The sequence below is a fragment of the Colletotrichum aenigma genome, assembly GCF_013390185.1.
Source record: "Colletotrichum aenigma strain Cg56 chromosome Unknown KSG_Cg56_contig05, whole genome shotgun sequence".
Taxonomy (NCBI): Eukaryota; Fungi; Ascomycota; class Sordariomycetes; order Glomerellales; family Glomerellaceae; genus Colletotrichum; species Colletotrichum aenigma.
In genome coordinates this window covers 82916-96165 of record NW_023500911.1, presented here as the reverse complement: position 1 = coordinate 96165, position 13250 = coordinate 82916, and the positions used below count along the sequence as shown (strand labels likewise).

General features: G+C 55.8%; 3 protein-coding genes across 3 annotated transcripts; 2 read left to right on the top strand and 1 right to left on the bottom strand.

Annotated features, from left to right (window-relative positions):
* Positions 1-3222: 3222 nt before the first annotated feature.
* CGCA056_v007678 (Rho GDP-dissociation inhibitor) lies at positions 3223-4819 on the top strand (the record flags this gene model as incomplete). The annotated part of the gene is made up of 4 exons (XM_037322926.1): positions 3223-3319; positions 3868-4514; positions 4576-4624; positions 4689-4819. The coding sequence occupies 4 exons, from the start codon at positions 3223-3225 to the stop codon at positions 4817-4819; spliced, it is 924 nt and encodes a 307-aa protein (XP_037177981.1).
* An 834-nt stretch (positions 4820-5653) lies between these two features.
* On the bottom strand, positions 5654-6848 carry CGCA056_v007677 (putative serine/threonine-protein phosphatase; the record flags this gene model as incomplete). Its single annotated transcript, XM_037322925.1, has 4 exons — positions 5654-6111; positions 6179-6433; positions 6516-6749; positions 6833-6848. The coding sequence occupies 4 exons, from the start codon at positions 6846-6848 to the stop codon at positions 5654-5656; spliced, it is 963 nt and encodes a 320-aa protein (XP_037177978.1).
* Positions 6849-9821: 2973 nt separating this feature from the next.
* On the top strand, positions 9822-12170 carry CGCA056_v007676 (uncharacterized protein; the record flags this gene model as incomplete). Its single annotated transcript, XM_037322924.1, has 3 exons — positions 9822-9937; positions 10002-12104; positions 12158-12170. The coding sequence occupies 3 exons, from the start codon at positions 9822-9824 to the stop codon at positions 12168-12170; spliced, it is 2232 nt and encodes a 743-aa protein (XP_037177979.1).
* Positions 12171-13250: the final 1080 nt, after the last annotated feature.

Here is a 13250-nt window from a genome sequence, read left to right as displayed (position 1 = left end):
TGGGACGTTGGGCGCGCGGAAAAAGCGGCGATGGTGTCGCTTACGGGACTCGTTCGGAGCTGGCGAGACGTGACGGGTAGACCTGTCGCGTAAAATAGTTGCAGGGGTGGAGATGATGTCAATGAAAAGGATTAGAATTGGTTTGTATAGCAAGCAAACGGGAGCAGAGTCCCGGCGAAGGGTGAGAAAACTCAAAGGGCGACGGATGTGTCTCAAAAGGATGGGTGATGGAGGGAAAAAAAAAAAAAAAAAAAGGGTAGACGGAGGAGAATGAGGAGATGGGCGCGAGACGGGAAGAGAAGAAGTGTGGATGGGCAGGCGCGCGCGCGCAAATTGGACCTGCTGGAGCAGCAACGACCGACAGGAAGGAGGAGCGATGGCAGTGGCAGCGGCAGCGGCAGCGACAGTGGGTAGCACTCACAGCAAGCACTTGCGCCAGCTGCTGCGATCGATAGCTCCGACAATGATTCGGGGGGCAGTGGGAGGGTCCAGCAGTCCTCGGTTCATTGGGTTAATTTGGGTGAAAAAGGGTCCTAGCAGCAGTTGGGGGGCATGGGGGGCTCGCAAGGTGAATGGGCTGAAGCGTCCCGATGAAGAAGACACGAGCCTACGCGACATAGGAAGATACTTCCTGTCTTGGTGTATTTTGCATGCGAAAACTATGTACTAGCCTACTGCACCTGCCTACCACCTTGGGAGACCACCTCCTCCCCTGGTGCTTTCCCCAGAGAGGGTGCATGCGAAACGGTAAGGCGCGCTTCGAGAAAAAAAGAAGAGAAAAATATCGTCCCCTGAGCAAACCAGGAGTGAAATCACCAGATGCGACGGTCCCCTTCTCTCCTTTCCTGTTGCGTGACCCCTGGCAAGACTGGTCTTTTCTTCCATTGGCAGGCCGCGGTGATCGTCTCGAAGGTTTCTCTGGTTGAGCACACGTTGCCTCAGTTTTAGGCTAGAGTCGTCGCAAAGTCGCAGAGCCGAACCTTTTTCTCTCTCATTCTCTGAGGCTCCAGTCGCAGACCTTTGCTGGTCCCTGCTTCGTGCTCAGCGCTCTCGAAAAATTCCCAACATTCTCGTCGCGTACGCGCAAAGCTCAGAGCATCCCGGGAACCGTTCGCAGCAAGAAGCGGGGGGAAGAGCCACAGTGCAAGGGGCTGTCGGTGGCTTCATCGCGGATTTGAGGGTCACACGTCCAACATGGATTGTCCCTCTCCCTGCCGCACACTCTTCGTCGCAACCAGACGAGCAGCGACCATCTCCAGGACTAAGCTTCGAGCAGTGAGGAGAGCATCTCAGACCACAGGCGCGGGGGTTACCTTATCACCCATAGCTACTAAATCCAGCTTATGAGGTAGGCTGCTGCAACGGGCCAGCTGCAACGGGCCAACCGCGTCACTCCAAGTCATCCAACTACCACGTTGCTGTCTGTCACCGTTGATGTGCGACCAACCGATCAATGAATGACAAGGCGAAGGCACCCTCTCAGAAACAAAGGACGATCTAGGGATGCGGATAAATGCCTGAAGCTCTCACCATACCCAGATCGGAGCTTCAAGGGGCCGGACCCAGGCACCGAATGGAGGCGGCGGCGCTGGCTGGGCAACGAACATGAGAAGCCAAGCCGTCATCTCTGTGTTGCTACCAATAGCTCCAGACTACTCCGTACAGAAATATTCCTCCTTGGGTGTCTGTCTGGCAATTGCGGTCAGATGGCGATGACACAGATGATGATGCAGGCGAGAATGATTTACATCTCAGAGGCAGAGGGGATACGTAGCAGTTATGCAAGGTGCATAAAATAGGCATGCATTCGTGATGCGTGGAGAGTTAAGATACGAAGAGCCTCTCGGTCTGCATTCACAAGCTGCAGGTTCATGTCAACCACCAGAACACCCCCGCATCCTGGTGGCTGATGGATGGACTTCCGCAACCCACATGGTTCTCCTCCTCCGCCATGCGTTGTTCGTGTCTAGGAATTGTCAAGCTCATGCTCATGCTCATACTCAGGAACCCCGGGAACGGCGCCAGGTCGGCAGAATGTGAATGTCGGCACCGGCATCCTGATTGCGGCTGGCCAGGCACGCACCGGACTCGGTCGCAGACGGCACGGGAGCGAGCGAATTACCTGAGGACCCTGCCCCTCATGAGCTGCAGTCGTCCAGACCGCTCCTCCAAAGACCTTGGCCAATATCGACGGATGGCCCCCTCTGCCCCTCCACGCCGCATCGAGATTGGCCGTCAATGACACCCATGAGGGGCAGATTGCTACGCAGAAAGGTACTCTGTACCGTCCTGCAGTCTCAACGGTCATCATGGATGATGGAGGGGCAGTGGCCAAACGTGCCTGTGTTGGGTATTGCCTCTTAACAAAACCTCCATCTAGACACCACCTACGCCTAGGCCATGGATGCCGATGATACCAGAAGCAAGATGCGGCAAGCACGAAGGCAATCGTGATCCTCTTCTCCTCCTGTTTACGCAGCACACTACCACGCCCCAACACCTGCTGGCAGATGCAAACGAGGACCTACTCTGTGGACGGTAGGCAGGTGGGAAAAGTGCCTGGTTTCGTGTGTGAAGTTCCATGCTGTTCCAGATGTCGGCCAATCAATGCAAGCCGAACCCCACCATCGCTTTCGGCCAATGGCAGAGCTCGTTTCGTCTAGTGTAGGCGGTCCTGGCTCCACAATCCACAGCACAGAGCCCCACATCCTAACCCACAGCCCGCCGGTTGGCCTGTCCGCGGCCAGTCCTTCAGGTCACTGCTGGGCCTGGGCCGGGAGCCGTGAGGGGCAACCTCAGCAAAGCATTGGAGGAGGATGAGGAAGCGTCCAGGTCTAGCTGGTCGCTGAGGTGGTCTGGTCGACTGGACGCATCGAATGGAAGGAAGCGGTGACCTGCTTCCCGTAGCGTGCCACGCCTGACCCCCGAGTACCTGCCTCCGGGTTCCAGCCTCCAACCTCCAGCAAAGCTACTACCTTGCCTTGCCTTGCCTTGCCTTGCCTTGCCGTGCCTTGCCTGCCTCACCTTAACTCATCAACCGACCCTGAACCTAAACTTCTCCTCCAGAGTGAACATCGTCACAGATCTCTCATCTCAGCTTACGCACCGCCTCTCTCTGCTGCTGCTGCCGTTGTTCGACATCCAGAGCCTCTTCCAGCACCGCCAATACCCAACACATTCAACTCTCTCACCCAAAGCTCTCACCGATACCCCACCATCAAGATGGCTTCCCACGAGCAAGAGGACACCATGCCTGAGGAGACTCAGGGCTACAAGCTCTCCCAGCCTAAGCAGAGTCTCGCTGAGTACCAGAAGATGGGTGAGTCCTGATTCCCTTTCAGTATGATTTGTGTCGTGTCTTTATCTCCATTGTCTGCCTTTACCTTTGCCACATCATGCTCTGAGTGGACGACACAGCTGGGGATGGGTCCTTTGTGTGTGCCCCTCACCTCACCTCTGCACCTTTGTTAGAGATCGGTGTGTGCCAGAAGAGAGCTCCCAGAGCTCCTCACTCACCTCGGTGACAGCAAGTGCTCATGCTATTCAGCACTGAATACGTGCAGAACACCATCATGAGCTCCAAGTTGGGCAAGACCACCCAGGACAGGAGCTCCTCCTGCCTGTCCAGCTACTGCCAGCACCTCACCACACATCCTTCACCATCACATCACTCCCTTCAAACCTGCTTCTCATCACCAGTGGCCTCCTTCACCTTTGTTTTTGGGTAGTTGCTGTACTGCACAAAAAACAAAACACAAAAACACAAGCAATATCAACGCGATATGGAGAGACTGTACGAGGGTATGCGCCAGGTTATGCGGCGCCAAAACCGCCATAACGCCTTGCAGCATCGCAACTCCATTGAAGTGCCTCCGGCGCCCCTCAACACCCCATCCGAGTCTCGCGCCCAGTCTCCAGCTCTTGCTGCAGCTGGTGGTGGTATAACAGAGCTTGCCTCCTTGGAAAGCCAACTTCACCGAGCCAGAGCCCTCTCACGACCTGTGCCCCCCAATCCTCCCAACTCCCCCAAATCCCAGCCGCAGCAGCAACGGCAAGACCCAGCCCTCATCCGGGACTTCTACACCTCACCCAACGCAGTGCTAGCAGCTCATGGAGTCAATGTTGATACATACGAGCTTGGAAATTTTGACCAAGAAGATGGAGAAATCACCCCGACTAACGCGGCAACAGACCAGAACGATGAGTCTCTCCAGCGCTACAAGGAGTCCCTCGGCCTCGGCGGCGGCAAGGACCTCTCTGACCCCAGCGATCCCCGTGTCTGCATCATCCTCTCCCTGACCATGGAGTCCCCCGGCCGCGACCCCGTCACCATCGACCTGTCCGCCCCCGGCTCCGAAGCCAGCCTGAAGGACAAGCCCTTTAAGATCAAGGAGGGTGCCAAGTTCACCATGGTTGCCACCTTCAAGGTCCAGCACGAGATTCTCAGCGGTCTCCAGTACGTCCAGGTTGTCAAGCGCAAGGGAATCAAGGTCAGCAAGGACTCTGAGATGCTGGTAAGTTTTCCCTCCCCGTCCACGAGCGGCTCTGATTGATGATGACTGACTCCCCTCGCAGGGTAGCTATGCTCCCAACACCGACAAGCAGACCACCTACACCAAGCGCTGTAGGTCCCCCCCTCCTTAACGGCCCACTTTCGTTTTTGAACCCAGTTGGCTGACAATCCATAGTCCAAGAGGAGGACGCCCCCTCCGGCATGCTCGCCCGTGGCCACTACAACGCCATCTCCAGCTTCGTTGACGACGACAAGAAGACCCATTTGACTTTCGAGTGGTCTTTCGACATCGCCAAGGACTGGTAGACGGGATGAGGCATCCTGATTCGCTCATTTTCACTCTCCTACTCGAACGTCGATGAAAGGGGCAGCAAGTCTCGTCTCGCCCAGCCATGGCCACGGCCCCGCGACGGTCTTGAGAATGCCGTGTCGAGTTCGAAGAAGCGACGATGATTTTAGAGACCGTGTTCAGCGAGCTGGATGATCCATCCGTCTGCGCAGGCGACTACTCCCCAGGACCTGCCATCTGTTCCAACCTGGGGTACCTGGGAGGACGGAGGTCCTCCCTCCCCATCACTCACTCAAGTTACGAATTCAAAAGAAAAAAAACAAAGACATACACACAACGCCAATGTCCTTTCACTAGGAGAGAAAAACAACACACATGCAACCTTCCAGGAGGGGATGGACGGATGGGAAAGTTGTTGCTAAATTTTTGCTTCCACCTTATACAGGTCTGGCACACATGAAGTCACGAATCACACAAAAGATTGGTCGGTAGATGGCAGATAGTTCCAGTCTCATCAGCTTGGGATCCTATTTTGTTTCCGAGCGGAATACAAATCCATTGGATCGGCATCACATCATTGCGTCCCTCTTCTTCTATGTGTCTAGCCCCTTTTGACTTGAAAAAAAGACAGGTCTAGCAACTAACCAGCTGTATGTATATGTCTTTCTGACATGGGGTCGAGTGAGTCTTTGTCACAGAGCCGTCATGCTATATCGTCATGGTTCATTGGAAGTTTACGTGTGCTTCCCAAGGCAGCTACCACCGTTGGTTGGTGGTGGTGATGGTGGTGGTCCTGTGCGACAATCCAATCGTGTTGTTGCCGTCTTCCACCTTGGAGGCTTGTGGTACTACTACAGGAAGTAGTCAGGCAGCGAATTGCCATCTGCCTGCTTCTCTCCGCCAGGCTGCATGTCCTTGTGCTGGTCGTTCTCCGGAGCCGCAGCAAAGACGTTGAAGAACCTCTCGCCCGTGTCGCTAACCTCCAGTACACTGGCCATGTTGCCACACCTGTAGCAGTAGTTGGGCGCGCTCCAGACCGTGCTTAGCCGGTCATCGTACAGGACCTGGAAGCCCTCCTGACACAGCTGGTGTGCTCTGAGGATATGATCCATGTTGTTTACTGCCAGGAACTTCTTAACTACTTGCGCGCCAAAGGTGTAGCCTGCCCCACGGGGGCTGAGGGAGAACTCGTCTCGCTCGGGGTCTGGGTCGGACCATACAAGGTCAGCCATGGGGCCTTCATGTGGAATCTCGCGGAAGCGGTCGATGATGACGATCTGGTCGATCGAATGGATGGATGGGGATAGGCCTGTACGCAACAATAAGTCAGCATGCTGAAGCCATGGAGTAGGCGGTCGAGTTATGGGGACACATACCGCCATGGACACAAAAGATCTTGTCGTTGATGACGACACTCAGGGTCAGGAAGTCAAACATGTCGGTAAAATAGTGCCATACATTGGCATTGCCGTATTTCCTGGAGCACTCGGTGTAGAAGCCGTATGATTGGGTGACGCCGCGAGATTCATGGTTGCCTCGGATCAAATGAACGCGATTGGGGTATCGAAGTTTCAAGCACACAAGCAAAGAAATGGTCTCGACGCTGAACATGCCACGGTCGACGTAGTCTCCTGAAGGGGGACAGAGACTGTCAGTCGTATTCTTGACTAATACTTCTGCCGGTTTCCTTCCAAGTCGTAAGACAAGACTCACCTAGGAACAGATAGTTGGTGTCTGGGCACCATCCGCCAATCTTGAATATCTCAATCAGGTCGTAGAACTGACCGTGGATATCGCCGACGACGGTAACGGGGGCGCGGACGTGAACGACGTTGCTCTCACGCATGAGCAGCTCCTTGGTCTTGGCGCATATGGCCTCGATGACGGACTCGGCGAGGAGCTCCCTCTTGTATAAGCGCGAGATACACTCGTCGAGGTCGACGGAAGCTATTGTGACGCGACGATAGTCAGCCGCGGGTGGTTCCTCGTGATCGGGCATGCATGACGCAGCATGGTGGTCGGAGTCTTACCTGGAAGACCGGGCATCGCGATGGTATGTTATGCGACAGGTGTTGCAAGGGCGTCGACGTCGCTAGGGGAGGAAAGGATGTTGAAAAGATGTCGCTACCAAGCGAGCAAGTGTCGGGTGCGGGTGCGGGTGCGGGTGCGGTACGGGTGCAGCAGCGAAGGCCGCTCACGAAGCGGGTCGGCGGTGACCACTTCTACTCCAGGCGCGGGCGATGTGTGGTGAGAGGCTTCGTGGTTGTGTGAACATGATCGAGAAGGACGAGTCTTTACATGGACAGAGGTGCGCGGCGGCGGCGGCGTCGACGAGGGGCGGTTGCGTTGTGGGCGGTTCGAGGTGGACGGCGGCGGGGGGTATATACGTAGACGCGGGGGATGGATTGCCCACGATGCCTGTCGTCCGTCTCGTCAAACCTTGGACGGTGGTCTCGTCAGTGGTCCACGCGAGGAGAAAGGAGCGACGAAAAGGAGGGCGCGTCTACGAGGAGGAGGATGGCCGCGGGAGAAAAAGAGGTTGTCGTGACAGGTCGGTGTCCCTGCCTTTTTTTTTTTTTTTTTTTTTCCCCCGTTGGTCTTTAGACGGGCGACAGCAGCGGCTGCAAAAGCAAGGACGTCATGCTGTGAAAGACGGGCAAGTTGCAACCATGCAATTCAATCCACCATCTCAAATTGGCAGCAGAGGGAGGGCAGGCAGCTTGGGAGCTCGGACCTGGCTGAGAAATGCGAATCCAGACGAAGGGGAACAGCCAGTACCTGCCCTGTTGACCTGAGTATCGCTTACGTACACCCGGCATTATTAGGGGCCATGTCCGCTGCAAGCCCCTGGCAGAAGACGCTGAGGAATTCCTTGGCCAGGGAAGCCTGGCTTCAAACGTCACCTCAGTCACCTGCCAGTCCTTCCATCCATTTGGTGCAATCAGATGCTGGAACGCAGGATTGGCCCGGGGCATAATTATAAAGAAGCGTCCATCCCCCCTCCACCTCCTTCTCCCTCAACGCAGCCGCCTGCGCTCCTTGCCCTCTCTCTGTCTCGCACACTCTCTACCCTTGTCAACCTCTCTCGCCTGGATTCGCGCCCGCGTTCTTATTGCCATTGTCGTCGCCAACAGCAGAGCGAAAACTGCCCCGGTTTGATCAGCTGGTCCCGACAAGCGTTTTCGCCCGCATCTGCTACGTCTGCATCTGTGTCTGCTGAGGGCGGATTTGCGGTCACCTTTCCTTGCTTTTCCCCTCGTTCCGAGCACCACCTTATTCATATCTGCCGCAAAGCATCGCGTTGCGTACGACTGCCAACGATCTTGGCTCCCAGGGAAATCACAGCACCTGGCATCGGCAGAATCTCATATCTGCCGTGGATTGGAAAACACTGCTCACTATTGCGTTTCCTTTGTCTTTGCTCCCAGCTTCAACCTCCCGGATCGTCTTCGTGTCTTCTGCCCCTGCTACAGCTGCGAACTGTCGCGCGAAGCTGAGCATGCGTTTCTTTTTCGGGGTCCAGACTGGTCTAGAAATATCTACATCTGTTTCATCATCCTGCTCATGAGATCGAGGAAGCTGTCATCGCAGCCGTGGGCTAGCCTGACATGCCGCATGCGCTTGAATGCCACGCGGCAATCGAATAGTCTCGCTTTCCATCTTTCTAGTTTTCATAGTGCCGTCCTGCTTCCAAACTGCTCTCCAGGCACCGTGTTCTGCCCCTTCATCCAATGCGCCAGGTGTCATGCCTTACTCTGTGCTTGGCCATTACCCGATATCACTCTCACGGAGTCTGCTACTGCTACTAGCAAGACAAGCCCTGTCGCGTTGATGGCTGGCTACATATGCATGATAGAGACATACCTTCGCCAGCAGCCTGTCACCTGAATGGTTCTGTGCCTGTCATACCACCCGGGGATGGGGCTGACGGCAGCCGTGGGAAGACAAGGCCATATACTTCCTCCCTGGCTGTGTCACTACTGTATCTTCCCGCCGCCCGCCCATCTTGCTGAATCAGATTGAGCGCTGCGTGCGACAAAGGCACCTATCTGACTGGACTGGCTGCCTTGAGCGATGGAAAAAGGAAGCATGACCGGGCCGATGTATTTCCGGTTACCCCCTTTCAGCCTGCTCAGCGCAGCCTTTCCCTCGCCTCGGAAGCTGTTGCCGCTGGGCGGTGGTGGGTGGTGGGTGGTGCGGCGCTGTGCCTCACCGGATAGGTACCCAGCCCCACTTTGCGCCTGAGCCTGGGCGCGCAACCTTGAACTTTGGTCAACTTCGTCGCGCTTCTCCTGTGCCCTCATCCTTGTATCGCATCGCCATGCCATCGCGTATGTGATATCGCGGCTCTCTACCACTCGTCTGGCTCTCGCGACTGCATGAGTGAGGTCATCGCTGGACTGAGTCTGCCCCGTCTGCTCGTCACCACAGACCATTGAGGAGGGACCGTCTGCCATGAGGCGATGCGCCGTCGCAGTCAGCACCAGCGCATTCCCTCGACGACACCTCTGAATGGCCTCATCCCACCCTCTCGGCGTACATTAACTTGGTGCTAAGCTCTACGAGACGTACATTTTTGGAAACAGCGTCTCATACGCACAACCTCACAGACTTCAACCATATGCTCTCGGCCCTCTGATCCTAGCTGGTCTACGTTACCTATCGCGGCATCGATCGAGGTTGGCTTCCCCCCTCCAAAATGTTGTTGCTGACTTCATTCTCACCGTTCCAAGCGCTAGACTCACTCGATTTCTGGAACATACGCCAATCGTGCTGAAGCACCTGCTCACGCGTTCTCAGTCGGCACCTCAGTTGGGTGCATTGTTGTGTCTTGGGTGCGACTGTCTTTGTTTTTGGAGGCATAGCAGAGTCGTGACTCAGTTTCTGTCTCTGGAGTCGAATTCTGCGTTGTGTTCTACAGAGAGTTTTGATCATAAATCATCCTTCATCATCAACTAAGGCCTCAGTGGCCCTCGCCGGCACGCCATTCGACATCCATCCGACGAGGCTTCATCAGCAATGGCAGACTTCGCGCCAGGTATGGGACCAGCTACGAAAGAGCCCAGCTGCATTAACTGTGGCGGCGTTGGACATTGGGCCGTCGCGTGTCCCGAACCCGTCAGAGCCAAGCCAGCGTACGTTCATCAATCGGTCCATACTGCGCCGTAACTGCTCGGGCAAAGACTGACTCAAAAACAGGGGTTTGACCCGCAAGCCCTCGACCGGCCATGACCACGGCCGAGGCAGCGATGCCCAGCACGGCGGCCGAAGATCGGGTCCGGTGGTCACAAAGTATGCTCCACCCGGCGGCAATCCGATCGTCACTCGCTACGCACCCCCGCCCAGCCAACCCCATGCTACGGCTCCTCCGTATCCCGGTCCCCCGCAGCCATACCCGTCTTATCCACCTCCCCCGGGTGGCTATGCACCTCCCCCACCCCCGAGCAGCTATCCCAGCTACTCTCAGTATGCATCGCCGCCCCCTCCACCTCCACCGCCATCTGCTTCCTATCCACCACCGCCCGGCCCTCCCGGCCCTCCAGGACCTCCTGCGCCGTTCCAGTATGGAGCTTCTGGGCAGTATGGGCTTCCTCCTCTCCCGGGACCTCCAGGCCCGCCTCGGCCTCCTCCTCCTCCGTCTTATCAGCCGCCTAGTTATCCTCCTGGCTCGGCGTACCCCCCTTACGCACCTCCTGGATATCAGAGCAGTCCCCCTCCACCTCCGGGCGGCCAGTACCCTCCGCCGGGTGGAAGCTACACTTCCTCCAACTATGGGCCTCCTCCTCCTCAACCGCCTTACAGATCTCAGCCACCTCCCCCCCCTCCGCCATACGCCCAGCCCTACGCGCCTCCTGATCGTGGATACGGACCATCGCCGCCTCTGCCCGTCCCTCCGAGGGGTCCTCCATTACCACACGGGCTGCCACCCATTCCCCCCACGCCTCAAAGAAACCACCCGCCACGGGATCGAAACAACCAGAATCGCCATGGCAAAAACAACCGCCAGGACCGCCGACAAGATCGTGGTCGTCGCAATAAGCATAACAACCAATCCAAAAGGGACCCATCGCAGTCTCAGCCAAAGCATGGCGCCAAAGACGCCACCAGGGAAGGCAACAACAATAACAACTCTGAAGTGGCCGAGCCAACCCCAACACCAAAGGCTGACCATGCGAAACCCGCAATCACTGCCAGCGATACGCCAGAAAGCTGGCATGCACCCACGGTGTCAGAGCATGGCGTCGACGAGGAAGATGACTGGAAGTGGGAAGAGGAAATGATATTCAAAGAACCAAACAAAACACACCAGCCAGACCCCATCGCCAAACCTCTCCCCGGGCCGTATGAGTATCATGATAACATCATGCTCCCTCCGGCTTGGAATGCGACGTGTGTCCTTTCCGAATTTGTGAAGGAGAACAATCTGGAAGAGTTTTCGCGGCCGATTCGAGAGACCGAGTACTTCGCCACCCTCAGGCACGACCCGGTGTTTTGGAAGCCAGCGCCTGACGCCGGAAAGCTCAAGAAACCCGAAGTCAGAGAACGTATCAGCACGTTCAAATCGTCACGCCTTCCAGGATTTCCGTCCCTGCCGCCAAAGCCGCCGACCCCGGAGAATCGAGACCATCGACATCTGAACGACCGCAAGCGCGCCTGGGATGACTACCCGTATAAACAGTCCCGTGGAGGAGGTACGCATGACAGTGACTCTCAGCAGAGCCGCTACAAGAGGCAGAAGGGCGAGGGACAGGGAGCATACGAGAATGCGTCGCCTCACAACCGACGAGGACGGGAAGACAGCAGAACGATCGACCGGTACCGAAGCCAAAGATCAGAGCGTACGGAGCATGAATCCAGCGATACCCATCTCAATTCTGTGGACAGCAGAGAGGCTGGGTCTGCCGTGCGCGAAAGAGAAGGATACGTTGCCCGCCAGGATTCGGGCTACTACAGCTCTCGCCAAGTGCGTGGGCGACAAGAGTCCTCCAACGGCTTCCATGACCGGAGGCCGACAACTCCAACATTTCCTGGGACACCCGACAGCCGTCCACCCAGCAGGCAAGGATCTCACCATTCGTGGCGCCGGGGATCTCATAGCAGTCACGCCGACTCGCGCCCGGCATCCAGACAATCCATGGCTTCGGGCGCCTCTCCTGGCGGCGAAGATTCAGACTTGGATGACCTTGAGGCCGAACTCTTGGGAATCTCGACAAAGACGAAGGGCGGAAAGGAAGGCAGACAAAGTGATGGTGGTGCGTTCAAGATTCGCAAGAAAGTCCCCAAAGTCGACTCTGCATACAGGTACGTCAAGTTCAAAATCTACTTTACGTAGCATCAGCTGACCAGGTACATAGCCGGCGATGGTGATATTCACTATAACCCCCTTTTATTCATCATCATAGTCATGGGCATGGGTTGCAAATCATGCCAAAGTAACAGTACCGTGGGCGGTGACAGGGTGGCAGTACCTGCACCAATTTCTTACAACTATTCACAAGCTACATTGAACGCGGGGATTCTGCCTTAATATTTGTTAATACAACGACGTATCATCAAGCCCGGCGTTGGGATGGCCTCCTCTCGGCGGCCGAAGGAAAAGCACCTCGGATCAGGAACAATGTGTCGTCGTCGTCGTGAGTGTATAGAGACTTTGTTGGATGAAGTTTACGACGACGACGCCTCGCATTAGACCTCTTCGCGTTGTCCGAAGATGGCATGCGAATGGCCAGTTCAAAATCAAATTTGCGATTCATGATTTGAAATGTTTCCTCCTCTGTGGTTCGCTAGGCGTGTTTAGTTTCGCCTCGCCTGACACAAGTCCGGTGTCAAGTTGCTGGTGTGGCCGACAAGAAGGGATAAGGCCTGAGCAATCGCTCCCTTCACTTCGGACGAGGCAGAGCAGGCGAACCTCGGATAAGTGGCCACACTTCAACCACGCGCGGATTTCTATCAGCGTGGCCGAGGCTGGATGGTAGCCTGGGCCACGCCTTTGCCATCAAAAACAAGCTTAAGCAATGGATCTGTTTCCGTCCGATAGGGGCGTGGGGAAGTTGACGGCGGTTGGTAGCCGTCAGGGCGCCAGTCGTTGTTGCTGGTAAAAACACCCAGGCTCACAGTGGCCAGTCTCGGTTTCCGATTGTAAAATTGTGGGAATCTCATCGTTCGAGTGTGCCCCTAATTGTCTTGTTCTCACATTTTCGTGTTCGTGATGGGTAGGAAAGTCATGTAATTAGTTTAAACACAAAAAAAGTCTGCTTAACGGTCAATGTCAAGAAGTGTACTGCTTCAGTTTAATCACACGATATCAGGCACAAAATGTAGTTTCAAACTCCGACTGGCGTCAATTGCTTATGGAAAAGTGACGACCTAATAAGAAAAGTATGTAGGATACAAAATAAAGAATGGCCGTTTCCAAAGCTCTATACCCAAGTCTGGAATTCCATCGCA